We start from the raw sequence: 28000 nt of genomic DNA, 5'->3' as shown, positions 1-28000 counted from the left end.
TACAAATCTTGCCAGTTTTCTCTCCAATTGATCTAAAATCGATGTTTATCACAACCAAATAAATCTTGGCAAATAAAGGTGCACTTTCAACTTTCCACATGCATCTTCAGGGTGAAAAGAAACAAGAAATAAACTCTTAAAATTTTAACATGATAGCTTCAACTCGGAAATGTGTCTCAGATCATCCCAAACTTCAACTAGACTGACAAAAAATCGTAAGAAATATACAAGGCAACAAACATAAAAATAGAAGAGGTCAATGTCACCTCCCAAAACATCTCATGACTGAAGACGTAAGAGCAGAAGATAGGAACTTCAAACCCGCAGATCCACCGGGAAAGTATGAAACAGCATAGTATGCAAGTGCCAGAACCTGATAGTTTCATTTGGACATGCGTTTCAGTGTCACATAGGATAATTAACTATCTTTATTAACATATATATTTTTTAAAATTTCCTGATTAATATAACAATTAGAGATATCAAAACAGATTAAAAAGCAGGGATCATCAACCAGGAGAAAAAAAATTCAAATAGTCAGAAGGATGGAAAAGAATTTGATACCTGTATCACAGAGAAGAGCACAGAGAGAATGTAGCTGTGAAGCACCATGGATACATATATGGTGCCCACCATACTGCCTAAAAATCCAAGTGTAAACGGAAGTCTCTGCATAAATTGTGGAAAAGAAAACAATAAGTATATCATTAGACGTGCGATGCTTGGGACAGGTTACACAAACAGAATAGGTACATGTATGATAAAGTTACCTCTCTTGAAGACATGTGAGCAAGCTGATTCTTTGGGCCTTTGAGTGCAAAGAATGATGCAATAATAAAGGCACACCCAAGTGTAAAGCAGATAGCAAACTTCTGAGGCATCAACACCATGACAGGAAGGAACATGGTAAATGCGAGAAAAACAAAGAACACCCCAGTTGCTAGAAACAAGCCAAAATACATGAGAGCTTTTCCTGAAGGGACAGTACTAGTGGCAGATTGGAGGTTCCCAGGTAGATCTCTCACTCCTTTGGAAACCCTAAACAAGTATCAATAAAATCACACAAAGACTCCATCAATTATGAGATAAAACCCAGAAAATGAATAAACATTTACTTTCATCTAAACATTTACTTTCATCTCAAACTTGTTCTTTCAATAGGGGTAGGGAAATTATACAACACTAAGGTAGGGGTAGAACAACAGAATACAGGTGATTAAGCAAATTACAGTCCACCACCCCACCCTTTTTTTTCCCTAACTCCTGATTCTTGTTTATAAGCCCTATTGTCAGGATAACCTTTCTGCCCATCATCCACAAACAACATAATTATTGAAATAATTGTTGGTTTTGAGTCTTGCTTAGTTTTGATTTCGGAAGAATGACAATTAAGAGATAAAAGCGTAGGTTTCCTTCTAATCCTTTAAAGCGGCTGTACACATATTCAGTTTATAAATTCAACTAACTTGAATTCGCTCCACTTTCAGCAAATTTTCTCATTGTTTATATACGTCGGCCAGGACCCTCCACAACTCCTATAACTTATAGCAGACACAATATGAACCTTCATTGTATAAGTCAATTCTTCAATTCACTAAAGTCCAATCATACAATCAGAAACAAATGCATAGACCCTAAATAGCCAATGAAGCAGCATAAGCATTATGATGTATTCAATCTAATACTAATCACAGATTCAAGCACAAAAATCAAAACGTCCATCATCAAAATCCGTAGCATACATAATCCCTGTCACAAATTTTACAAAATGGGTCAAACGAAACAGCTTATTCTACAAATCCACCAGTTCCTAAACCCCTTAAAACCAAAATCTCCATATCAGATTCAACTTAATATATACACATACAAAAACCCAATATCAGATTCACCTAGTTATACAACAATTTCAAAAACTCACTATCAAATTCACCTAAATATGCACATACAAAAACCCAATATCAGATTCACCTGGTTATACCACAATTTCAAAAACTCACTATCAAATTCACCTAAATATGCACAACCATCACTAATCCTAATATCAAATTCACTTATATATAGGCAGGGATCAAAATCCATAATCAAGTTCAACTAAATATGCACAATATCAAAACCCAATGATCAGATTTACTTAAAAATACACAAAATCAAAAACCCATTACCAAATTCGCCAATAAATAAGTATACCGTAAGTAAAATGCTGAGTTAATTTGGCAGGAGACTAAGATCAGATATGAACATACACGCTGAAAGTCCCTGAAACGGTATCGTTAGCAGAACGGACCGCAGATTCGAGATCGAAGCCCAGGCCCAAGGAGGAGCTCTCATCTGTAGATTGTGAAGCGGCATAGGAGTTCCAATCGGCTAACAAGGAAGACGAGGTATTCTGCGAGTCGTCAGCGCCGCTACCGCTCTGCGAAAACCATTCCTGTGCCATCTTTTGCATTGTTTCCTTGCTTCACCAAACAGTCGCTGGCTTTAAGCTTTCTGAGAATTTAAAATTTTGAAAATAAAAGAAAAAACACGTTTCTGTTTTTTTTGCTTTTGATTGTGAGATTCTTTGTCGAAACGTCTTTTAGGTTGACATAGATGCCGACGCGGTTGGTCTGTGAGTCTCTCTGTTTCGGAATAACTGTGGCCGTAGAGGCTTATGAAGTAAGCAAGGCTTGGCTGCTGGTGGTGGTTTTGTTTTGTTTTTAATATTTTGTATTTTCTCTGTTTTTATTTAAATTTCTCTGAGATGGGATGGCTCTTGGGCCTTTTTTTTTCCCCTCTCTCTCTCTCCTTTCTGGGGTTCCTAATTCCTATTTATAAATAAAATAAAATAAAATAAAAATAGGTAGAGGCAATTATAAAAAATAAAAATAATAAAAAAACAGAGGGAAAGAGTAATTTGGATTTGCATGTTTAATGTGATCATTCAATTTCAAGGCTTGAACCTTGAATCAAAGATAGGATTTTGTATGCTTTGTCCTTATTTAAACTCACCATCAACTTGCCTTTAAATTTAGACACACAAAATTGACCACCTTAGCTGATCACTTTATGTGGCAGCTGATGCAGGTAATGTCATGTCAATTAATGAATATTATTATATAGATTTTATTTTATTTTATTTTATTTATTTATTTATTTATTATTATTTTAAAAAATAAAAGTGAAATTTAAAAAAAATGAAAAACAAAAAGTTGGACTTTTTTCGTCTCCAGCACACCCTTCTTCCACCATCAAATTTACCTATCCTTATCAAAACCAGAGAAGAGATATAGATATACCCAGCACTCCCTTCTTCCTCATCAAATTAAGCTATCCCTTCAAAACCAGAGAAGAGATATAGATATACTAGAGAAGAGATCAAATTCAAAAAAAACAACAAAATTACAAGAAGAGAGGAACCCAATCAAAACCAGAGGATTTTGATTTTGATTTTGAATTTTGGTGTTTTGAGGGTTTTTCAAGAATCAGTAATCATCATCTTCAATCATAAGTGAGCAACGACCATTAGATCTATAGTATTTGGAGAGCACCAACGCATGGGGATGTGAGCGGAAGTAGCATGGCGGAGATGGCAACGACAGCAGCGTTGATGGGTAAGGCGGAGATGTCGGTGTAGTGGGACATAGAGAACTTCCAGATCCCCAAGGTCTGTGACACCCATGCCATCTCCCAGAACATTAGAGCATCCACAATGGGCTCCCTAAACCATCTTCTTAGACAAATTTTAGGGATAAATCGTAAAACTGCAACTACAACCACACTTCATATCCACCTCCTAAAATAGGGAGTCTCTAGGAGCTCCTAAATTTGAGAGAGAGAAATGACTCTCAGTGGCTCCCTATAATTTAATGCTGCTTTATTTAATAAATATTTCAAACTTTTACTTAATGCTAATTATTTTTTATTTTATTTTTTAATAGAGATGAACCAATCAAAAAAGAGTTATAGCATTTATGACTCTCCAAATTATGGAGTATGGTTGGAGTTGAAATTTTTTAGAGAGCTCCTAAAATAGCTTTATTATATTCTTAGCTAAATTTTAGCTAAGAAATAGAGAGCATCATTGTGGATGCTATTAGTTCTGCACTCGTTAAGATGAAGAAGGGAATGCTAGAGAGGAAGAGTCCAGGGATGCTAGGGATTTTTGTTTTTTGTTTTTAATAATTATCTAAAAAGAAAGAAATAAAAATAAAATCCACATGACAATTTCATTAATTGACATGGTATGACCACATCAGCTGCCACATAAGGTGGTCAGCTAATGCAGTCAATTTTGTGTGTCTAGATAGCATTACTCTTAAAATAAAACATGAGCTAACAGAATTTAACTATCTTTCTTTTATCAACACAAGTATGAGATTTCAACTCAAAACCTCTCCCTCCATAGTTTCTATTGAATATTGTAATGCTAAGTAAGTCATTTGGCCCTTTAAGTTGAACTCTTTAACCATGCATAGTTCTAAGAGAAAGTCATCTAAAAACCACATGAATAATAGAGAGAGAGAGAGAGAGAGAGGAGATTACTCAAGGAGGGAAACTCCAAGATGAAGATTGAATTCTGAGTTTACCCAAGCAATCAGCTGTCATGGCCCCAGAAATGGTGTATTGTAACTCATACAAGTTTCTTATTGTACCCTTCTGTTAAGGTTGCTTTCACGCTCGATGCATGTTGTAGATATATGTAAGTCTCATTATGAATTCTATATGTATCGACAGCTAACATAAACACTCGATGCATGTTGATATATGTGAGTCTCATTGAGCCGCAGATGAAGGCAAACATCTAGTAGGATCTCAAAATGTCATTTTTCAAGTATTTCTTTAAAATAGTTTGAACTTGGGAATTTTTATGCCGATCCACTTGCAATGCATTGTAAATATTAAAGACTGCAGTTTTTATGCAACTTCTGCAAGAATCTGTCAAGGTCATGAAAAATAATGTATATTCAAGGTAATCTTGGGATCAAAGGTCCCAGTAGTTATGAATCATTCAGGTGCAAAACCTTAGAACAAAGAATGTTGGTACAAGTGTGTCGAATACATGTAATAAAGATAAACTCATAGCACTTTCAAGAGCTGCACCTCAAATATCAAAGGCTCGTTTACATGAGACAAAAGGCTGCGTCTAGGGCCAAACTGCAACCAACACAACACACACAAGTGTATATTATTTTAGTTCTGTGGGCAAAAAGAACCCATTTAACAACAAAGTTCAGGAAATGAATCATGATTGTTAGGTTTTACCTCTTCAGGAATTGGTTTTAAGTTTTCATTTATGTAACCCACATAAGGAGGTATCAATGCTCTTCTCTTTCCTGAAAAGTAAGCATGTTCAAAATGTGAGTGCTTTTTATAAGTCTATACAAGTGATAGCAAAACTGAAAACAGATGATCTCTAGGTTAATAACATTAGTCTTATACATCATACCAATTTTCAAGACATAAAGAGGATACAATATTTTCTAGCTTATTTATATTTCCAATCCTTCTAACTCAGATCATCAACATAAGAAACATTAGGGATGGAATTTCAAGAAATTTTGAAGTACAGAAGAATGGGGAAGGAAGAAATCAAGCCACATACGCAGGGAGCCAAGGATGATAATCAGGTGGAGGTCATTCAAAAACTGTACTTTGTGTTCTTCTTTTTTACCATCATCTTACTTTAAAAAGAGTTAAAACCCAGCATATGACATAAGTAGATCCTCCAGTTGTTAAAAATTGCAGCTTTATATTAGAACATACCGCCAATCCTCATGCCAACTAGAACCTCCTTCAAGCCTGCTATAATCTGTAGGAGCAATTATGTAACACGTTAATGGCATGATCAACGAAAGAAAGGCTTAAAGACTCCACAGTGTGCCATTGAAACAAGAATTAACCTGTTTTTCATCCAAAGGAAGTATCACAGGTGTGCTTTCTCCACTGAATTGATCTACAGTGCTACACCAAAACATATTCCATTCAGACAAGTTGAAGACTGAGGTATGATATACTAGTATAAAAACAAAACAGGAGTACCGGAAGCAGGGAATTTATACAAATGGCATTGATCATAAATTCAACAGAATGTACAGAGTCTACCTATGAACAAAATATCCATTTGTGCGCCTGCATACATAGTTAATTTCAACCAAATCTCCTTCGTTGGCTGCTGAGCCTTGCCCTTCAACAATCTCTACAAAAAGGAAACTTTGAATTAACATTAACCTAAAAGAACAAAACTGATTATACGCATGCAAGATCCCTTTCTACTTAGTTGAAGTATGAAATTTATCCAATGGGAATGTGACTCAATTCCATGTACAAATTTTCAACATTGAGAGCTCAGATGTCATACAATAAAAACAGCACTCTCATGTCTTAAATGGTCATTCAAAAAGGAAACATGGGATTAATGTTAACCCCGGAACGAACAAACCTTTTTCCTTGGTTAAAGTATGACATTTTATCTAATGGGTAAGTCACTGAGTTCCATACACAATTTCAACATTTATAGCATAAATGACATAAAATAACTCATGGAAAGACCACATCTCATATCTTAAATGGTTATTCAGTATGAAAGGATCATGTATGGAGCAAAAGAAATTCAAGTCACAGACCAGGCACAGATATTCATTTTGTAGAATATGGAAAAAGATAATGCCAATGGGCAATACTGAATAATCATTGAACATCTTATTCATGTAAATTAATTCTTAATGTCTAAAATGTCGGACCACATCAATGAATAACATATCAAATACCCCAAAATCATTCTTGAGCAATTATCATATGGAATCTTTAGAATTCTGTAGATTATGTACCTTGAATCCTCACACCGCTGGGAAGCTTTAAGGTCCTGGACGCTTCAAATTCGAAACAACATTGCATATGAGACTCACACTTTCTTTTTTTTCTTAGAATAAGAAGCTGGCTCCAAATTTGAGCTTAAATTTCAAGTAAAAAATGGCAACAGAAATGGAAATAAACAAAGAACCACATACAAAATTTTACCGAATGACTTGAGGTTCCTTCATCTCTGGCATTGGTGCAGCAAAAACAGGATGTGAAAGGATTGGACAGAATCCCATAAACTGCAAAAGCAGCCTTCTTTGTAATCTTTTGGCTGTCGGTGAGTGAAGTCTTTCATCCAAGTTCTTAGCCACAGTGTTCTTAGGTTGCTCAACATAACTGGTTTATGCACAATAACATAATCAACAGACACTAAAAAAACTGAAACCAAAATATGAATATATGACAAAGCATAATCAAATGACAGATGACATAAATTTTGATCAGTTCAAATTGCAAGATGCCAATTTAACCCCAATCAGGACAGTGAAAAGCAATTTACAATATTGGGGTTCAGTAAAAGTAGTAAAGAACACAAGTTTGGTTTTTCTAAGGAGCATCTAAGATCACCAAGACCATGCTTTCAAGCCCATCTTTATGCATTGCCATAGTAAATATTTTCTGGGTGGTCAATATATTCAGTTTGATTGCCATTATTGAATGAATTCCTGATTTGAGAAGAGAGTTTTACCTTGGAGTTCTGATAGTAGATGGGAGTTGAAGTAAGCTTTGAAATGAGAGAGCTTCCATTTGCCAAATGGGAGAGTTCAAGAATTGGGAGATAACGGATAAACAGGGAAAGGTGGAAGCTTGAGAGAAAACATGGAGAATTTTGCTAATATGTTCCAATGTCCAGGGAGCGGTCTATGGACCGTTGTTTTGGACGGACATAAAGAAGTCGGCCACCTTGACCAATATGAGAAGAAAGACTTGGAGTCAACCGATAGTAATAAAAATTATTTATTTTGGAGAAAATATTTACCAATGCTTCCGAATTTTCAATCTTGTTCAATTTGCCCTTCAAACTTTCAATTTGATTTTGAGCTCTCCTAAACTTTTAGTTCATATTAGTGTGTTCTAACTGTCAATTATGTCACAATTATCATTCATTTCCATCACGATAAAGATAGGTCAAGCAAGTCTCAACTTTGAATTGACGAAATATTAAAATAACTAATAGCAGTGGAACATTAGCATGTATTGAAAGTTTAAGGGAACTCACAATTAAGAAAGTTCAAATAACATAATGAAAAATGACATATAATTTCGAGAAGCTAAAGTTTTTATTACGAATCAAATTGAAAGGATAACTAATCTGCCAAATTTTGTATAAAATCAATTTGGTTTGATCAATCATCCAGGCCAAATCAAACTACAATTTTATAAAATCAAGAGTCATGAAAACTATGAATGGTAAAAATAAAAGTGTTCTGGTTACAATATGCAAAGCACAAATATATGCCAAAAGCTTTTGGGTTAAGTATACACAATTTTATAACCTACAAGATTGAAGTAGCATGAAGGGAATGAATTTAGTTTTATATACATGCAACTATTAGATGAATGATGCATTTATAATTTTTTATGAAAATTATAGTTACTGATAAATAACTCGAAACCCCCTTTTTTATCCATACTTGGAAATTACTAGATTCTTTTCTTAGAAAACAAGAAAAAAAGAGGAAGCAGAAGAATCATTCAAACGTGAAGACCTCAAAAGTTAGGTCTTCGCCAAACTTCTTGGCAAGTTTAGGATCAAAACAGAGGAACTTTCCCCTTTTGTGTTTGGATTCTCTTATTGGGCCCTCCTTTTCTCTCTTATAAGCCCAAAGACCCCTCTTGCGAACAATCTAGACTATCCACTTGGCAGCACAACAGCCCGGGTCTAACAGAAAAGGAATTCCCCAACGCGTACGCGAAACCAAACTCCGAAAAAACATATGAAAAAATCAGATCCAATTAATTAGCGATAGAAGGATCTAGAAACCCTAGTCAAGTCTCCTATATAATGCTCGCTTCCTTCACTCTTCATAGCGCAAATATTCACTACCTCCTCTGTCTTCAATTTTACGTCGTCTTCGACCTCTCCGCTTCTCCAAAACCCTAGATCTCCTTTAACCCCTAATATACAACATCAATGGCGGAGACTGAGACGTTTGCCTTCCAGGCCGAGATCAACCAGCTTCTGAGTTTGATCATCAACACCTTCTACAGCAACAAGGAGATCTTTCTCCGTGAGCTCATCAGTAATGCCTCCGATGTACGTATTTTCACCTTTTATTCTTATCCTGATTTATCATTTCAGTATTTTCTAGTGTTTATTGTATGAATCTTTGTGTTTTGCTTGTGAACGTTTTAAATTCAAGGATTTAGTTTGTATGGCTTAGGTTAGAGATCTGAACATGTTAATTTTTATGCTGTGGTTTATGCTCGTTTCAATATGGGATGAAACTAATTTATTTCTTCTTTAGTCGTTACTTTTTTAGTTAAAAGTTTGAGAACAGGATTAGGGGGTTTTGATTTAGTTGTTCTGTTATGGCTTAGAAACACTGCGGCTTATCTGCTTATGGATTTCTTGGTTTTGATTTCACATTAGGGTTTTGATTAGTTCTTTGGGTATTTGTTTCATTTTTAATGATAATGATAGTGATATTGAATGTCAATTGAGTATTTGAGTTTCTTATACTATCAGAAGTTTGCTATCCCTGTTTGCCTTTTTTATTCTCTTTTAGTATGTGTTAAACGTTTGTAAGTTGAATATAATAAGGTTTTTAAAATATTTATGTTGCACGCATGATTTTGAAATTGCTATCTAAATTGTCTTTAGTGTTCCTGGCTCCTGGTGAATTGATGTTGAAAAACTATGTAGCGAATTGAATTTCCTTTAGCTTAGTTTTAATAAATTGTCCCATATATATTTTTAACGTTTACGCATTGTGTAATGCTCTGTTTGTAGGCTCTTGACAAGATTAGATTTGAGAGTTTGACTGACAAGAGCAAGCTCGATGGTCAGCCAGAGCTCTTCATCCACATCATCCCTGACAAAACCAACAATACCTTGACTATTATTGACAGTGGTATTGGGATGACCAAAGCTGGTAAGTTGATTTGTATTAGACAATTTGTTATCTGTGTTATTCCAATGATTGTATTGTCCTTAATGGTTTTGTTCTTATTTTGTTTTGTCAGATTTGGTGAACAACCTCGGTACCATTGCAAGGTCTGGCACCAAGGAATTTATGGAAGCTTTGGCCGCTGGTGCTGATGTTAGCATGATCGGTCAGTTTGGTGTTGGGTTCTACTCTGCTTATCTTGTTGCAGACAAGGTCATTGTTACCACCAAGCACAATGATGACGAGCAATATGTGTGGGAGTCTCAAGCTGGAGGCTCATTCACAGTCACCAGAGACAACTCTGGTGAGGTTCTCGGCAGGGGTACAAAGATTACTCTTCACCTCAAGGAGGACCAGCTTGAGTACCTTGAAGAGCGCCGTCTCAAGGATTTGGTTAAGAAGCACTCTGAGTTCATCAGCTACCCAATCTCACTCTGGATTGAGAAGACCACTGAGAAGGAGATTTCTGATGACGAAGATGAGGAAGAAAAGAAGGAAGAGGAAGGAAAGGTTGAGGAAGTTGATGAAGAGAAAGAAAAAGAGGAGAAGAAAAAGAAGAAGATCCAGGAAGTGTCACATGAGTGGTCTTTGGTGAACAAGCAAAAACCTATCTGGATGAGGAAGCCAGAGGAGATCACTAAGGAAGAGTATTCAGCTTTCTACAAGAGTCTTACCAATGACTGGGAGGAGCACCTTTCTGTGAAGCACTTTTCAGTTGAGGGTCAGCTTGAGTTCAAGGCCATCCTTTTGTTCCCAAGAGGGCTCCATTTGATCTCTTTGACACAAGGAAGAAGCCCAACAACATCAAGCTTTATGTCCGCCGTGTCTTCATCATGGACAACTGTGAGGAGCTGATCCCTGAGTACCTTGGCTTTGTTAAGGGTATTGTGGACTCTGAGGATCTCCCTCTTAACATTTCAAGAGAGATGTTGCAGCAAAACAAGATTTTGAAGGTCATCCGCAAAAACTTGGTGAAGAAGTGCATTGAGATGTTCCAAGAGATTGCTGAGAACAAGGAAGACTACAACAAGTTCTATGAGTCATTCTCCAAGAACCTCAAGCTTGGAATCCATGAGGACTCCCAGAACAAGACAAAGCTTGCTGAGTTGCTCAGATATCACTCCACCAAGAGCGGTGAAGAGATGACCAGTCTCAAGGACTATGTGACAAGGATGAAGGAGGGCCAGAACGATATTTACTACATCACCGGTGAGAGCAAGAAGGCTGTTGAGAACTCTCCATTCCTTGAGAAGCTGAAGAAGAAGGGATATGAGGTCCTCTTCATGGTTGATGCTATTGATGAGTACGCTGTTGGTCAGCTCAAGGAGTTTGAGGGCAAGAAGCTTGTCTCAGCCACCAAGGAAGGTCTCAAGCTTGATGAGAGTGAAGACGAGGCAAAGAAGAAGGAAGAGTTGAAGGAGAAGTTTGAGGGACTCTGCAAGGTTGTGAAGGATGTTTTGGGTGACAGAGTGGAGAAGGTTGTGGTGTCTGACCGTGTGGTCGACTCTCCCTGCTGTTTGGTGACAGGCGAGTATGGCTGGACTGCCAACATGGAAAGAATCATGAAGGCTCAGGCCTTGAGGGATAACAGCATGGCTGGGTACATGTCGAGCAAGAAGACCATGGAGATCAACCCAGAGAACCCCATCATGGAGGAGCTGAGAAAGAGGGCTGATGCAGACAAGAATGATAAGTCAGTGAAGGACCTTGTTCTCCTTCTGTTCGAGACTGCTCTCCTCACCTCTGGGTTCAGCCTTGATGACCCCAACACCTTCGGCAACAGGATCCACAGAATGTTGAAGCTTGGATTGAGCATTGATGACGATGCTGTTGACGGTGATGCTGAGATGCCCCCATTGGAGGACGCTGATGCTGATGCTGAGGGCAGCAAGATGGAGGAAGTTGATTAAGTGATGTGTCTGAAACCCCCACCAAGCAGTAGTTTTTTCTCCGTAGTAGTGATGTTATATTTTCTTACTTTCTTTAGTTAATTTTGGATATTTCGGGATGGTTACTGCTGTTTTTGTTATCGGATATTATAATTACCTAATATTTGTTAATGCATTTGGAACTATTGTCTCCTACGGCTGTTTCTGTGGTTTTGCTTCTATTGGTCTTGATGCTTAATTGTGAATCTAGTTCCTTATTATTTGTTATGTTTCTTTTCAAAAATATAATCTAGTTATTTTTGCATAATTGTTTCGTTCATTGTTGGGTTACAATTAATTCAGTGAAATTATATTATTTAGAACAAAATCTATGGGTTTATTTATAAATTTGTATTTAATTCAGTGATTTATTTAGAACAAAATCTATGGGATTCAAAACCGATTATAAGATTTACTTGAAGTTTTCGGCTTTTTAACAAAACTTTTTAACAAAACCTCTTGAGGTTTTAGAAATTGCGCGGAACGTCTCTTATGTTTTAAATTGTTTTGTTTTCATTGATGGTTTTAATCTTAAAATTGTTCCAAATAACAAAGTTGATTTTTGAGATTAAATTGAGGTTAGTTTTGTCATTTGAGTAAGTTTTAATTTTGTCATTTGTATAAATATTTTTAGTGAGTGTGAAATTATTGTTAATTTTGTTGATTTTAGGTGTGTTTCTAAAATAGTTTGAGTTTTTTTATAAATACAATCAATCAGAGGGATTGAAAGGTTTGAGACTTGAATTTTGACCCACTTCAAATTATGGGTTTGTTTAGCACGTTATTACTATGCCTGTTGAGTATAAATTTTGGGGACAAATATTGGTATAAATTTAGCAACATTTTCAAGTATAAAGGGCAATTCCCTAGAGTTAAAATTAGAGAACGAAAATGAGAACCCGACTTGGATTTTGCTGTTTTCTGTTGCGGCACAGGTTGAGCTTAAGGTGAAGTGGTAACACACGGCCTCAGGCTCCAATTTTAGTGTGAAATGTGTCAGCCAAAACGACACTGTTTTCTGTTCACACCCAGTCCGAGTCATTTTCCCTTCCCAGCCACAAGAAGCTGCCAAAGTGCTCATCCAGCCATAAACACACCACACACCCCCACAACAAATATTCAATGCTCAATGAATTATTTGATAACGACGTAGAACAAAGCTGTTATTCCATTAGGGGGTCCATTAGTTATAAATAAATAAAAATCAATCTTTTTAGTCACCCAAGAGGAGAAAAAGACTGCTGCTCTTGTCGTTTGGTCGTTTCACCATAAAAAAGCGCACACACACTCCTCATTCGACCAATTTTCCTTCATTTATACGACACAGTTTGGCCTCAAGCAGGCAGACAGATGCTGAGAGGAACATCAAAGAATCATAACTTAGCAAAGCCAAGAGGATAAATTACGTGGCAAAATCACACTCGTCGGTGTAGCCTACAATTCTATGTTCACCTCCCAATAAAATCCAGTATCATAAGAAGCCAAAATCCGAAGCCACATACAATTCAAAGCAATTTCAGTCGTTGAGCATAAAATAAAATACACACAGCCAAAAAATATTCAAAAGAAACAACGAAAATAATGATGTAAAAAATTTCTTCTTGGCCCTTTACATAAGAGTGAAGTGGGCCACATTCTCTTCAGAAACATGCAAAACCACATCAAGTTAATTAAAAAATGATGTCCCTTGGAGCTTAAAATTGGAAATTTTCAAATTTCAGGTGTCGTCCACTTGTGAGTGAAATACAAAGCTCGGAAATGTTGTGGTGATGTCTCTGCTCAGAAAACAAAAAACACATCATCATCAGAAATTATAGCACACAACCAGTTGATCTGTTATATATAATCAACGAGTTCAATTAAATCTGAAATTTAGTACAGAAAAAAATAACTATTCATTTTTAATGTTTTTAGTCGGCATTGATCAATTGCCGACTGTTCATCACAGATAAATCAAAATCAAAACAGATATCCTGATAAAAAGATTAGGATCACTTCATTCTACCAAAGGATATTTAGAGACTTGTGGTTTTAAGCGACTTCGACGAAAAAAGAATGATGTTTTGAAATCTTTTCCACAAGATTTATCTTGTCTTTGTTTACCCGGAAAAGTTTATCTTGGTCTAAGCAGGCATAAAGTTGGGCACATTTGTAAGGACAAGGTCTCGTAACATGATAAGTATATATGAAATCTTACTTCAGGTATTGAAGCGTCATATTTTTAAGAAGGGATGGGTGCCGCAAAACAAGGCTTCTCCACTCTTCCTTGTCGATCCTCCCATCATGTTTAGTATCGGCTTCCTCAAAGGTCTGAAACAAGGTTCCAAAAGAAAAAAGAAAAAATATTTAATCAACTTCAGTAACATACCAAGCACTCCTTCATGTAACCAATATATCTAGGAACATCATACATAAACATCTAATACTAAAGTTGGGTAGAGAAAGCACCTTATCAATTATACTTTCTATCACATCATCTGAAAGATTCATGCCAGATTCTGCAAGGGTAGCGACTACCATTTGCTTCACCTAGATATATAGAAACATAAATAAGAACATGCGGACTGTTGGAAAGAAACATAAAGAAGCTTAATAAATGAATTCGGAGATAAACAGATAGTTCACTTAGGAACAAAGAAATTACCTCTTGCCTTTCAATGAAGCCTTGTTGCTTGAGGTCATATAATTGAAAAGAAACTGAAATTTGAGATTTTAAAAATTAATATTAATGAAAAAAAAAAAAGACATTACAAGGTCTAATTGATCAACAAAAAAAACCTTAAAACCTCGCAATCATATTCCACATGTTACAGTTTAGCATTGATAAACATTAACTGATTGATATTACAATTTATAAATGACTTATATTATCAATATACACAACTTACACTCAATCTTATCATCAATTGGGGCGTTAGGATGAAAGACAGAGAGGGCTCGTGCAAACTCTTCAAAACCTAGTATTCCATTGTGCTTTGTGTCAAACAAGTCAAATACCTGAAATAATGAGCAATAATTAATCGGCGCCTTATCCAAGGTACTTAAGACTTAGCAAAGGCTGTAAGATGCATAATTGATGCTATAAATAATCAAGATGATGAAATTAAAGAGAAGACTATAACAAGTTTGAAGAAGATATAATTTCTCACAGAGAAACGTACACGATCAGCAAACAAGCTCTCTTTCTTGTTTGTCTTGAATAATGCTAGTTGAAACTCCTCCTACACCATGGCATTAAATAAACAACTTTTAAGAAAGAAAAAGAGTGTAGGGAACGTAGAAATGTGGCAGCATAAGAAAGGGACCAGGAATTTATGGAAAAATTTAGGTGAATATGCATTGCAAATACAATTCTAACCCAAATGTATACATGAAAAGCATTGCCTAAAGAACAGTAAGATTATACAAACCTTGTTAATCAATCCATCATCAATCACTGCACTGCTGATCTTCTTAAATAGCTCATAAAGTGCCTCTATTTCACTCACGCTGACTGTATCAAATAATAAATAACAATTCCAAGTATTATGAGAGTCCATTGTTTAGATATAAAACTGAAATAGTGGACACATAGACTTAGTAAGAAAAAAAATGCTAATTTCTTGGGTGAAATGACATACACACTGTCTCCCTTGCTAGAATTTCAGGGTCTTCTAAGCCTCTTGATTGCTTGTACAACTCAAGATCACAGCACCTCAGTAGGGAAGCACATAAATGCTTTAACCCCTCTATGCACTGCAACATGATATTTTCTGCAGATCAAAACACTCCATACCTGGTTCACATGGAAAAATGAAAAACAAATCATGAAATTTCCTTTAAGTCTATCTTTAAAAGAAAGGATCCTAAAGCATGTAAATATCAAAACAAACCTTTTAACCATTTCCTACTTCTTCTAACTCACGCCCAAATCCAAGATCTGTAAAATTTGGAGCAGCCAAAGCTATATCTGTTTTGATAGATAGCTGAACTGAATCAAGTAGAACATGGTAGATTAGAAACCCATCTCAAAAACAGGTTTTACTCTTGTAAAGCCCGAAACGAAAAGCAAACCCACAATAACTGAAGCAATGGAAGTGTATATGACTTTACCAAAGTTTTATTTATTTATTTAAATTTACATGAAGATGAAAGGGGTCACATGTAGCTCTTAAACCAACAAAACAGTCACAATGAAATACTAAAACCTAAATCCAATCCTAACCTAAACATTTCCATTGAAAAAGAGCAACAATTTCATGATTTAGTCATATCCATCCTAGTAGTAGCATTTACAGTACCTCACCTCAGCTAAACACTCTCTTCTATTTCTACATACCACAACGGTTTTAGAGTCCAAACATCTAACTGGATTTGAATAAGAAAAACATGCACAATTATTTCACCGAATAAAACCCACATAATCAACCAAATTTTCAATTCAAACCAAGAAAACGAAATATAAATTACGAATCTGTATTGTGCTTACTGAATTCACAACCCAAATTGGCATTGTGATTGCTTAACAACACATAACTGAGAAACAATCCGGCAAAATGTAAGAAATTTCACACTAAATTTCAGCTTAGAAATCACGGAAGCTGACTAATTATAACTCCCCAATACTCCATACGTATTCCACAACCAAACATAAATCCACACGCACACAAAAAAAACACAACACCAAACAGAAACATGAAAAACAAGCTAGCAATCCCCAAATCCGAATCCGAATCCGAGATCCAAACATTGAGCACAACAAACTGAACGCAATTGAAAGACACAAATATAAACAGAAGGAGCTCAGCGATCTATTTGGCGGTGGAGAAAATTCGGGCAATTGAAAAAAACATATTGAGAGAATCAGAACGAAAAGGAAGATTCAGAAATTGGAGAATTACAACAAAAAGATAGAAACTTTACTTTGAGAGAGAGAGAGAGAGAGGGGAAGGAAGAGCGCTGTGGCTAAGCAGCTGTGTTCTTGGAGGGCGATGGTATGCGATCTCTGTGCAGCTATGTAGCGAATCTCCTGTTTATATATGGAGGTTACGAATGTGATAGACAGAGAAGAAGAAGAAGAAGAAGAAGAGCATGTTGTTGTTACAAACTACAAAGACAGATATCCATTTCTGCCAAGGACTGTTTTATGATGCGGAGAGCGAAACGACGTCGTTCGGGAGTTGGATTGGTAGATTGCCATCCGCCGCGAGTGAATTATTGGACTTTGAGGGGGTGTGTTTGTTTGTTGTTTGTTCTGGGGTTTATTTATTTTGTTGTTGTTTGCTCGGCAATCATTTTAGCTTTTCAAAAGATTTTAAACAATTATTTATTTATTATAGCATACTTTAATTGAGCCTTTTAATTAAGATTGCAAAATTAAATATTTCATAATTTAAAACCTAGTTTGGCATAATAAGGTCTTTTTATTAAAGAAAAAAAAATGGTAATATACAAATTAGAGGTGAAATTCAAGTGGAATTGTGTAATTTCCATATTAAGTTTTACTCATTTCAAAAGAAGGACAATCCTTTTGGATTTATATGCTTTTGATTGTGGTCAAAATTGAAATTATTCAGTTGTGGTTATAACCCAACTTTGACATGCGCCCTACACCCCATGTTGACAACAAAATCAAGGGTCCATGTAGGACATGACTAAATAATGTGAAGATAAAAAAAAAAAATATATTTTTACATTGAGTCTGAATGTCTGAATTGCATAATGTTTAGTTTGCCCATTGCATAATGTCCCATGTCACGTGAACTTGATAGCACATTATATTATTCGTGTTATTATTAATGTTGGGATGGTTTAATTTGGAGATTGTGGGTATACTTAGGTGCTGGTAGTGAGAGTATCCAATTTTTTTCTTAAATTTTATTTTTATTTAAAATAAAAACTGTGGTATTATTCAAGATATTTTAATTGATTATTTTAATCCTCTTAGTTAATAAATAATATATCATTTGTGTTTAAAATAAAACTATCTTAAAAAACAATAATAAAAAATCCCAAATTTCATTTTAAAAGTCATAAATAAATCCAAAAAGATTTAAAATATCTAAACAAAGAGAGGCCCATTGGGCCTAGTGGTTTGAGTGTGTTGTGGGTTGACGTAAAGGTCTATGGACCACGATCCCCATATATATATATATATATATATATATATATATATATATATATATATATCTGCAAACACAAATTTTTTTCCTCCATTCGATCATCCTTATAAAAGTTTGACCTGGAAAAGCAATCAAAAGCAAATGATATCCCCTCAAAAAGCCAATTTCTAATATCAATTCGAATTCGAAACCAAAATCAAAATCGAAGCTTTGAAATTAGGGTTACAATCTAAGCATTCAAGCTGTTAAGCTTGTTTGAGAAGCAAAAACGCTCAGAGTCTAATCGATGGGGAAGAGAAAAGAGCGTCGTCTTGCTGCTAAGACCAACGCTGGTCGCAGAGTCAAGCTCGATCTTTTCGCGGAACCCTCTGGTACTCTCTCTCTCTATATACACACACACATATAGGTATGTATGTGTATATATATCTATACTTTGTGATTTATGCATGCATTTGTCCACGAGATTATTTAAATCGTTGCTCTTTAGTGTTTTCTAAGTATTATTTTTCCTGTTTAATTGTCTGTGTGTCTCTATTTCTGGGGTTTTGTTTCATCTAGTTGTGTATAGTCATTAGCTTGTCTTAAAAGTGTCTTCATATATACATGTACACACACGTATTCTAAAGTTAGCTGAATAGCGGACGTGGAAGTAACAATCTCTGCAGTTTTGGGATGAAACCGGTATTTTTAGATTATTGGTGGATTGAAGGACTCTTCTTCGGAACATTTTAGATTTGTTTCATTTTGTTGGTTTTGTTTTTTAAATAAGGCCGTTTAGTATCATTAACTGACATTATTTTTCACTAATGTTGATAATGCCATATTGCTCTATGGAATTGGATGATACATAAATGATTTATGTGTAGTTTATCTACATTTCGGGGTATCATGTTGAGCAACTTGTTTGCCTTTATAGGAGATTTGGGTGGCTCTGCTGAACATGATGAGCTTGGAGGAGATATGAAATCCAAAGGCCATGCTGGGTTACCCAATTCACCATCTTCGTCAGGTGGGTTCCGTCAGTTTTCTTCAAAAAGGACTTTGTAGAGAGGACATGTGTGCTCAACATTATGTTGTTCGGTGGAATTATGGATACTATATGTGCAAGACATGTTATGTTGTTTGCCCCCCAGGATTTTGTTTTCAGACTGTAGGGTGGCTGTTGTCTTGTTGAGAACATTCACTGTCAGATCAGGTCGGGCCCTGCCACAGTGAAATTATGAATCACCCCTATTCGTTATTCCCTTTTTGGCACCAACAAAGCATTTTGGAGATATCAGCCGGGAAATTTTTCTATCGGTTCGTATGTCCTGTCTTTATTTTGCTTTGTACTTGCTGACAATTTTCTTCCTTGTGTAACAGGTGGCTGCAATGAAGAGATCCTAATCTTCTCATTTCAAATTTTAACTTAGACAGCCTTTTGTCTCCCCAACTTTTAGTTGCTATTACTTCCCTTCTAAATAAAGATTCCAGTCCTTTGTTTGTTTAGGTGCTGATATGTTGGTGATTACTAAGTAGATAATATGATGGATTGGGTAGTGTTTGACAAGCGAGTATATTATGCGTGCAGGTCAGCAACCACAAAATCCGTTGCAGTTACTTGGGCAATATAGTGATGATGAGTTGGATGATGACTCAAATCAAGTACTTAGCAATGTTGCTGTAGGAAATTCCTCACCTGAGAATAATGATGAGGTAATTAAATGGATTCTCTACTTTCTTCCATGTCCTGTGTCCTTACCAATCTGGAGCTTAGTTTATTGAGTAGCTTAGTGAGTGGGGCTTTATTATGACTCTCTCTCTCTCTCTCTCTCTCTCTGATGTACTAATTGGGGCATGTCTCTAAGTAAAGCTAGGTACTAAAATTTAAGTTCTCTTTACCTCTCAGACCTTTCATTTTGTATTTACTTCACATGCTCAATGCTTTGCCTCTTTCAGGTTAAGAGTTCACTTGGTGAATCTTATCAGCATATGGATACCAATGCTGACGAAGACCTTGCTTCTCAGAAGGTTAAGCAACAGGGAGGGGTTACAAACTCTGCCCCGAATGATTGTGACCAGAGCATGGAGGACAGTGATAAAAGAGAAAATGATGATGTGGCCTCTAGTGATTTACGCACAGAATTGTATTTGACAGAACAAGCCTCTGTTCCTGAAACTTCTAGTGTACAAGTCATTGGAGATGTCAGTTCAGGCTGGAAGATTGTGATGCATGAAGAGAGTAGTAGCTATTATTACTGGAATACTGAAACTGGGGAAACTTCATGGGAAGTACCTGATGTTTTGACCCAGGAAACCAAGTTAACGAGTGACCAGAAAATACCTACTGTTGCAGAAAGTTGGAGAACGTTCCTGTTGGCACAGAAGAAACTTCTGATGTGAAATTAGATGGTTTTTCTAATTCTGACACAAATGAAGGGGCTGCCAATATGGTTCCTCATGGAACAGAATCGTATGGACATGGGTGTGGGTCCCAAATGGATCAGTGGAATCTAGTATGCAATAATCAAGCTACTCATGATACAATGGCTAATGAAGATCATGAATCAGGGATTGATCTCTCCTCTCGTCTTGTCAAACATTGTGAGGCTTTGTTAGAAAGATTGAAGTCATTACAAGGGTATGGCATGTTTTGCCCTCTGCTCCCAATTTTTTTGAATTTATTTAAATGCCCACATGGTTTTTTGTTTTGCTTCTGGAGATTTATAATAATTTATATGTTTCAGGTCCAAGGAACAATTGCAAGATCTCAACTGGATCTCAAAGTATACTTTGGAAGTTGAGATAAGACTCTTTGATTTTCAGTCCCTTTTATCTTATGGGTCATCCTTGCTTCCATTTTGGATGCATTCTGAAAGACAGCTTAAACGGGTTGAGAGTGCTATCGATGATGAAATGTCCAAAATTTCTAAATCTGTACAAACGGATGAAGTTGAGGCAGCTCATGCATCTTTCTCCCAGGGAGAAACAAATTTTCAGGAAAGCGTGGGATGTAAAACTGAAGCAGATCAAGTTGAAACTTTGGATGATTTTCATGCTACCCCTAGTGTTGATACATTAGCAATAGTCTCTAAAGAAAGTTCAGGTGTAAATGCCGAGCATGTTTCTGAATTTGGCTCGCCTACTAGGCATATGGAGAGTGGTGTAAGTGAACAAGTCAATGGGGTGGCAGTTCCCATTGAGTCAACTACCAAGAATGATTTTTGTGCTGGGGAAGAGGTTGACATGGATGTGGACATGGAAGTTGAAGATTCAAATTCTGCAGGAAATACGGCTATTGCATATGCATTGAATGCCACGGAGTTTGCTCCGTCAGAGCAGCCAATTAATCCTAGCCCACCTTCAGCATACGCATCTTCAGTGCCAGAGGATACATTCACTATTCCACCTCCCCCAGATGAGGAATGGATTCCTCCACCACCACCTGATAATGAGCAGATTCCTCCACCCCCACCTGATGAGCCACCACCTCAGCCCCCGCATCCTCCTTTGTCATCTTACCCTGAGACAGGGCAAGCTCCTTATCCAGAGCAATACAATTTTTCCTATCCAAGTTCCAGTTTTGAATATTATGGGCATACAGTTACTGAAGGCCCTAGCAGTACTTTTTATGGACATCCTGAAGGATGCCAAGTTTCTATGTCCCATGCACCACTTTACTATGCTGCAGTTCCGGGCACCTATACTGAAACTTCTCAGGCTGCAGCTAACCCTGTTGAGTCTGTCACATATTATGGGCTTCAAGATGGAACTGGACTTTCTGTTCCTGTAGTCAATGGTGCAGAGTCTTTACAGTTTCACAGTGAGTCTGCTCCTCTTAGCTATGAAAACCTTGCATCCAATCGTACTGGATCTATCAACTCCTTTGCAGGAGCAGGCAGTAGTGGTTCATTGCCAAATGTGAGTATTGATAGTTCTGCTGTTGATAGTGAGACTGGTGGGGCATCTATGGAGGTTCCTTCTACCACATCCACAATCCAAGCACCTGCAACCATTTCAGTGAAAAGTAATGTTCCTGTGCCATCAACTAATCATGCCCCTAGTGCTGCATCTGTTCCTGCCACATCGGAGGTTACTAAGGCTCAGTCTAAAGGTAAAGCTTTTAAACACCTAATAAGATGGAGTAATGTGCTTTTCACGGCATTTTTTATGTCATCCTACTTCTTGTTAATGTTCTTGATGGAGTTAAGCTGTGACTAGTTATAATTGGTTAGACAACCCATTGTGCAAATGATGTGTGAAAGAGAGTTGTCTCTCTCTCTCTCTCTCTCTCTCTCATCGCCTCCCCCCTCCCTCTCTTCTTCGGGCTCTCTACCATACATCATAAGTTAATAACATATACAGAAAGCAACAAGCCAACAAGTGTTCTTTTTTAGTTCAACCACGTGGTGTTAAACTTTTATTCCAGTGACATGCATAATTACAGGCATACTCATCATTTTCTTTTCTCTTATTCAGTTCCACGTACTAAAAAGCGAACGGTTGCAGTTGCTTCCTCCTTGAGGTCTAATAAGAAAGTCTCCAGTTTAGTTGACAAGGTATGCTTTTTGTGTCTGATTTTTTACATTGCTACTTGCATCAGTATAATTATGGATCACCTAATTTTAATTTCAAATCAACCAGTGGAAAGCAGCAAAAGAGGAGTTGCTTGAAGATGAGGAGGAACCTCAAAATGCATATGAGTTGTTTGAGAGGAAGCGACAAAGGGGAATAGAGGTTTGCTGGACTTTATTTGTACAAGTTACTGTGTCTTGGCTCCTTCTGGTTTCTTACGTTCCCTTTGTTGCAGGAATGGTATGCACAACAAATTACCAGCGGAGAGGCCAAAGATAATGCCAATTTTCAGCCTCTTGGTGGCGATTGGTATGATGACTTAAAATCTTACACTCAACACATTCTTGAAAGAAATTCTAAAGTTGCTGAGCTGCAGTAGGGACAGTTTAATATTTTACTCTTAAAGTCCAAAGTTTTCTGATATATTTATTATTTATTTGGGTGACTTGGTCAGTCTCCAAGTTTTCAACTTGTTAAATACAAGTTTCATATCATATGAACTTTCTTGATATTTGATTGCTATGTTTCATATAGGCGTGAGAAGGTGAAGAGAAGAAAAGCTCAATTAGCCCGCAAAGCAGGACAAACCGCATCAACACCTGGACCTGAGGCACCTACGGATGGGAACCAGAAGCCTGATCTGGCAGAACTCTCAAGGGGTCTCCCCTCTGGTTGGCAGGTATATGTTTAGGGGGGGCACATTATTTACTGGCCAGGAATTCTACTCTTTAATAGGCAGGATTTCTGCTTTAAACAAGTGTTGCTTTTCAACATTTCTGTTATGTTGCCTCCTGGAGTGAGAAGGAATCGAGACACATTAAAAAAATCTTTTATGGGAAAATTCTGCATGTACTCTAGTTGGATTTGTTTGAGTCTTGTCCTTGCTTGCTAGATTGTATGCTTATTTTCTAAGCCATTAAACGCTTCTTCAAAGCATGTGATCTTGTTCTGCAAAATCTGATTTTTTATTTTTGTTATTTTTTTTTTCAGGCCTACTGGGATGAATCCTCGAAACAGGTTTATTATGGAAATACGGCGACCTCAGAAACTACATGGACTCAACCAACAAAATGAAGTCTTCAATTTTTCATTTGAAGTTATTTGGTTGACTTGTATACCATCCAGGTTGAATTAGGAATGTAAGAGGGCCTGTCATATTTACAGAGAGATCCTCAGCTACAATAAGAAATTTTGGGATAGTTATTAGTGTCGATTTTATCTTGGTCAGATTGTTTTCGGGGGAAGTTCCCTTGATGCATCCTTGTGAGAATAATTTAACTCTCCAAAAGAAGGAAAAAATCATTTACTTTTTGAAAAGGCCACTTTGCCCGTTCATTAACCAAGTACTTGGAAGTTTATCGCTAGGGGCAATAAGATTATAAATATGGGAAAAATATAGAGCTATTGATTGAAATTACACAGCCCAAGAATACTAGCTATGTGTTGATGCCCAAATAGCAGGCAATCGTACATCAAACAGATCTTTTTCCAAGTATAAAACTTAATTATTATTCATTACTCAATACTCAATATTCATTATTCATTACTACAGAAAAATACAATACAAAATCTCCACAACATGTCCTCTCAAAACCCTTCCATTACCTTCTCCTATTTTCCCGATAATCACCCTCACTTTCTTTATCCTTTAAAAAGCTCAGGAAAAGAAGAAAGCCAAAAAAGGCAAATCCTCCAGACCAGTTGCCCCCACCACCACCTCCGCCGCCACCACCATCACCATCATCACCAGGAGGGAATCCACTTCCACCATCATCAAGCAGTGGGGACTTTTCCTTGCCTGTAATTTCATTCAACTGTTAGAGGATTTCTTACATTACTTCAGAGTTTCAAGAAGTAAAACAGAAGATGCCAACCAACATGCTCATCTCCAAGTAAATTCCAAATTTTTTTTTTTAATAGAACCAAGTAGATTCCAAAATAACTACCAGATTTCAAGACCTTGAGAAAAAAGGGCTATACAAATTAGAGGAACACAAATTACATTGTGTCGAGCAGACATTCATCTCCAAACTTTCAAAATGTGTTTTTTCACAACACTATATTAGCAAATAATACTAACTAATCACTCTTACCAGGAAGATGTGTAATTGTTGGAGCCTCACGGGTGACAGTCTGGGTTTGCTCTGCACCGCATCTGGCATTCTGCACAATAGAAGAGCAAAATCAACAGATTTCTTACACTTCTGTTCCTTGATAGAGGAACTTAGGGATCAATTTAGAAGAAAACATAAACAATAACAAATAACAAATGCTAGAACAAAATGCAGACTTGAACATACTTGTCAAGGAATCAGGAAAGCAATTTCATGGTGTTTATTTTAAGGGTTGTACACCAAAATGCTTAAAAATTTACAAACAATAACAATAGAATTACATAATTTCTTCGCCAAATGAGCATATGTGGAATTTGAAAACACAGGCAGACATACACACATACACACAAGAAAAAACTGAACCAGGTATCAATTAACTGATTCCAGGCATCTAGAGCCAATAACCAAACTTAAATGACAAGAACTTTCAAAAGCCACGCCCATATCTTCTTCCGCCAACTTTCATGAAAAGGAATGAAATGGAAAATGCATCAGCTTATGCTACAGGATCACCATTCTCAAGGTTCATCAATGAATTTACCAACAAATGATAAAAATTTGCTTAAGACGAAACATGATCTCAAATTGCTATAGGAGAGTAATCTATAGGATATACTGATCCAGCATGCAACGGATCAAAATTATATCACCATGTAAAGACAAGGAAAGCAAGTAAAATGATACAAGATATGAAATAAGAAACTAACCGAAGCAGAAGCACATATTACAGAAGCAGACCGACGGGAACCAATGACTGGTTTTCTTCTCTCAAGAAGTGATAACTGTGCACCAAGCCCCACTGGTTTGATCTTAAAATGTACCATTCTTCCATCACCACAAACCCTTTTTGGCCCACAGCTAGAAAGCTTCACTCGTCTGGGGCATTGACCTACTGTTTTCACCGTACAAAGAAACATCATAACCGTAATAAATGTCATCAAACTGGAAATTCCAACAAACACAGTTATAGAAGAAATTCTTTCAAGAGACACTCTAGTTGGGTAAATTTCCCCGGTAATGAGCAAATAACTATGGTCGATACAAAAAATAACACCGTATTTGCTACAATCTAAATTAGGTGAAAAAGCATATCCTGATTTTGGAACTATTGGCAAACAAATAACAGAATTTATTATCTTAAAAAATCACAGAAACTTAGCAATGGGTACTCATAAAATACCTGCTGGCAGTAGAGGCGAGCTAACAATTGTACTTGCAGCAGTCAACATTGGCATCTTGATGATAAAATCACCTGAGAAGACAACCCTGTGCACATTAAAACAATAAAACAATACGCAGATATATATTCCTAAATAAAAATACATGCTTATTAATTAAGATTCAATTAAACGCAATTGAAGAAAACTATGAGCAAAATTTATCCAGTGAAAACTCAATAAACAGGGAGATATTGGTTTTGAGGGGCCTATCACATCAGTAAAACTCTAACTAATAGGCTGTTTTGGGTTTGAACTTCGGGTAAGACTAAGAATTTCAATATGCAAAATTCATATCTTTCAGGTGGTATTCGTCAGAACCCAATCTCCTTACCCGAGAAAGACTCCTCCTTTGAACCTCAGCAGCTACAGCAAAGCCTGAACCAGCGAACCCTTTCGGAGTTTACGGTGGTTGTGCACAAAGCCGAACCCTAATCTTCTGTAAGTCCAAAATTGAAGGAGATTTTGATGTTGTTGTGGGGATGGAGGAGGTGTGGAGGGGTTGGGTTGATTTCGCTGTGAATGCCAATGGAAGGCGGTGAGCAATGCCCGTGTTGGTAACGGTGTCGTTTCGTCACATGCGTGCAATCTTTTTTATATGTTTTATCTCAAGTATGGTCTGAGCCCATTTCAATGAACTTCCATGGGCTTCTAAATGCACCAAACAATTCATTTGTTTTTATTTTTCTCTGCTTACCACCCAACATTTCAATAATTACACCCATCTAAAGGAATTTCAATTTTGTCGTAAATATTGATCAACAATTTTACAAAATTAAAATGAAAAGAACAAGTACACTTCAATCTATTGGAAGACTTCTCTTTGAAGATTCAATTTCTTTCAATTTAGATGGATTCATGTTTATTTTGTTTCGTAGACATTTATGAATAAGTTAAACTTATTGTGATAATCACAACATTTCAGTGATTGGTTAGAATAGACAAGATGAAGACTTGTGGAGTTAAAGGGAAAACAAGATGGGGAGTCGATGATGAGAAAGGAAATTCATTTCCATCTCCTTCTTTTTAGAAAGTCAGATACAAAATTGGTAATATGAAACTTGTGTGAATGTGATGATAAAAAATTGCATGCAAATAGAATTATCTTTTTTTGGCCAAAAAAAAAGAATAATAACTTTTGTTTTTGGTGGAAATATAATTACTTGGAAGCTTAAATTTATGTAGTTTTTGATAAAAGCACAAAATTAACACAATCAAACCCATGGAAAATTAATGTGCTTTTGCATGAATATAAAACAATTTAGAAGAATCATAAAATAAAATAAAAACAATTTAGAAGAAGCTTCCTAAAGAGAGCATTGAGAACATATAGAATATCAAGTACTAAACCAATAATACTACACCCTCAAAAGTATCTATCAAAATTTTAGATACTAACCAAATGTTGGATATGTTGTAGATAATATTATTGTTCTCTCCAAGGAGAGACCAAATTACTAACAAATTAATACAACATTTGTCACAATATCAGCTTCTTTTTTTGTTTTGTTTTCTGGTGATATGTTGATAGTATTATTCTTATGCTGAAGCAACAGGCATGCATGCCAACTATTTCACTCAACATTTTTGTATGAACAAGTTACTGGGCAGGGACTGAATCACTAAGGGGGCTAGACTTGCGAGCCCCCAGCTCCGAGAGGTTCGAGCCGACGGAGGCTCCCCGATTGAGGCCTGAGCCGAAGCTCGAAGTTCTGTGGTGCCTGCAGCGGAAGGAACCAGCATGAGTGGTTGGGGAGCAGAGGCAATTCTTCCACCTTGATTTTGAAGCATCTTGTGATGTTGGTGAAGCAAGCATATGAGAATGTTTCTTGAAATCCTCTATGCTAAATTCTGGTATGGTTAGGTTTTGACCCTTGCACTTGATCCTTGGGGTTCGGGGATTTTGTTCTACCTTTCCAGCCATTTTTGTCTGTCAACTTCAAGAAAAAAGAAAAAAAGAAACAATTAACATCTATATATACATGTCACATATGAAAACATGCCAAAATGCCTCACAACATTGAACATTTTCTGTATCATTTCAGATGATGCAATTGCGCAATGTTATTGTTTTATCAATCAATGTGGTTTTCAATCACAAATATTAATTACAGAAAAAGGAAAGATAAGAGAGGCAGA

At 36.5% G+C, this 28000-nt stretch overlaps 7 protein-coding genes and 2 pseudogenes across 14 annotated transcripts; 3 read left to right on the top strand and 6 right to left on the bottom strand.

The window, feature by feature from the left end:
• Window positions 1-112: 112 nt before the first annotated feature.
• Window positions 113-2782, bottom strand: LOC103319067 (Got1/Sft2-like vescicle transport protein family). Its single transcript, XM_008220563.2, has 4 exons — window positions 2244-2782; window positions 771-1038; window positions 565-669; window positions 113-373 (listed from the first exon to the last, which is right to left on the bottom strand). Exons 1-4 carry the CDS (start codon window positions 2444-2446, stop codon window positions 263-265), a joined length of 687 nt encoding a protein of 228 aa, XP_008218785.2. The 5' UTR covers window positions 2447-2782; the 3' UTR covers window positions 113-262.
• A 2141-nt stretch (window positions 2783-4923) lies between these two features.
• On the bottom strand, window positions 4924-7684 carry LOC103319056 (FKBP-like peptidyl-prolyl cis-trans isomerase family protein). Its single transcript, XM_008220552.3, has 8 exons — window positions 7526-7684; window positions 6997-7173; window positions 6807-6841; window positions 6082-6175; window positions 5880-5940; window positions 5743-5788; window positions 5242-5312; window positions 4924-5133 (listed from the first exon to the last, which is right to left on the bottom strand). Exons 1-8 carry the CDS (start codon window positions 7582-7584, stop codon window positions 5056-5058), a joined length of 621 nt encoding a protein of 206 aa, XP_008218774.2. The 5' UTR covers window positions 7585-7684; the 3' UTR covers window positions 4924-5055.
• Window positions 7685-8866: 1182 nt separating this feature from the next.
• On the top strand, window positions 8867-12031 carry LOC103319045 (heat shock protein 90-2). Its single transcript, XM_008220543.2, has 3 exons — window positions 8867-9094; window positions 9791-9932; window positions 10024-12031. Exon 3 carries the CDS (start codon window positions 10781-10783, stop codon window positions 11855-11857), a length of 1077 nt encoding a protein of 358 aa, XP_008218765.2. The 5' UTR covers window positions 8867-9094; window positions 9791-9932; window positions 10024-10780; the 3' UTR covers window positions 11858-12031.
• On the bottom strand, window positions 8969-10108 carry LOC148921322 (uncharacterized; annotated as a pseudogene). Its single transcript, XR_016125290.1, has 3 exons — window positions 10024-10108; window positions 9800-9932; window positions 8969-9122 (listed from the first exon to the last, which is right to left on the bottom strand). The product of XR_016125290.1 is annotated as an uncharacterized LOC148921322 (transcript).
• Window positions 10107-10666, top strand: LOC148921321 (heat shock protein 90-2 pseudogene; annotated as a pseudogene).
• A 1291-nt stretch (window positions 12032-13322) lies between the features above and the next one.
• On the bottom strand, window positions 13323-16972 carry LOC103319024 (calcineurin B-like protein 3). 4 transcript variants are annotated; one of them, XM_008220519.3, is made up of 10 exons: window positions 16778-16972; window positions 15748-15845; window positions 15496-15650; window positions 15286-15368; window positions 15025-15096; window positions 14764-14872; window positions 14520-14572; window positions 14324-14404; window positions 14073-14185; window positions 13323-13650 (listed from the first exon to the last, which is right to left on the bottom strand). In XM_008220519.3, exons 3-10 carry the CDS (start codon window positions 15617-15619, stop codon window positions 13593-13595), a joined length of 693 nt encoding a protein of 230 aa, XP_008218741.1. In that variant the 5' UTR covers window positions 15620-15650; window positions 15748-15845; window positions 16778-16972; the 3' UTR covers window positions 13323-13592. The 4 variants fall into 4 exon arrangements, with proteins under 4 accessions (XP_008218741.1, XP_008218755.1, XP_008218747.1 ...); XM_008220533.3 differs by having other exon boundaries at window positions 15037-15096; XM_008220525.3 differs by having other exon boundaries at window positions 15748-15840.
• A 1122-nt stretch (window positions 16973-18094) lies between these two features.
• LOC103319011 (WW domain-containing protein) lies at window positions 18095-23847 on the top strand. The gene is given in 11 exon segments (XM_016793918.2): window positions 18095-18347; window positions 18893-18985; window positions 19547-19671; window positions 19915-20314; window positions 20317-20596; window positions 20703-22069; window positions 22435-22514; window positions 22600-22692; window positions 22766-22839; window positions 23065-23209; window positions 23521-23847. Coding segments are annotated over 11 exon segments (2826 nt in total). The 5' UTR covers window positions 18095-18262; the 3' UTR covers window positions 23605-23847.
• Window positions 23848-24013: 166 nt separating this feature from the next.
• On the bottom strand, window positions 24014-26451 carry EMB1303 (embryo defective 1303). 4 transcript variants are annotated; one of them, XM_089045594.1, is made up of 5 exons: window positions 26196-26451; window positions 25825-25910; window positions 25352-25533; window positions 24624-24693; window positions 24014-24328 (listed from the first exon to the last, which is right to left on the bottom strand). In XM_089045594.1, the coding sequence occupies exons 2-5, from the start codon at window positions 25877-25879 to the stop codon at window positions 24132-24134; spliced, it is 504 nt and encodes a 167-aa protein (XP_088901720.1). In that variant the 5' UTR covers window positions 25880-25910; window positions 26196-26451; the 3' UTR covers window positions 24014-24131. The 4 variants fall into 4 exon arrangements, with proteins under 4 accessions (XP_088901720.1, XP_008218712.2, XP_016649432.2 ...); XM_008220490.3 differs by having other exon boundaries at window positions 25825-25896; window positions 26196-26450; XM_016793946.2 differs by having other exon boundaries at window positions 25352-25536; window positions 26196-26448.
• A 1010-nt stretch (window positions 26452-27461) lies between these two features.
• LOC103318991 (uncharacterized) lies at window positions 27462-27785 on the bottom strand. Its single transcript, XM_089048613.1, has one exon. The coding sequence runs from the start codon at window positions 27783-27785 to the stop codon at window positions 27462-27464; it is 324 nt and encodes a 107-aa protein (XP_088904739.1).
• Window positions 27786-28000: the final 215 nt, after the last annotated feature.

The sequence above is a fragment of the Prunus mume genome, linkage group LG1 (assembly GCF_029339155.1).
Source record: "Prunus mume cultivar Tortuosa linkage group LG1, ASM2933915v1, whole genome shotgun sequence".
Taxonomy (NCBI): Eukaryota; Viridiplantae; Streptophyta; class Magnoliopsida; order Rosales; family Rosaceae; genus Prunus; species Prunus mume.
Note: the sequence above shows the minus strand (reverse complement) of the source record. Positions and strands in the feature narration are given on the sequence as shown.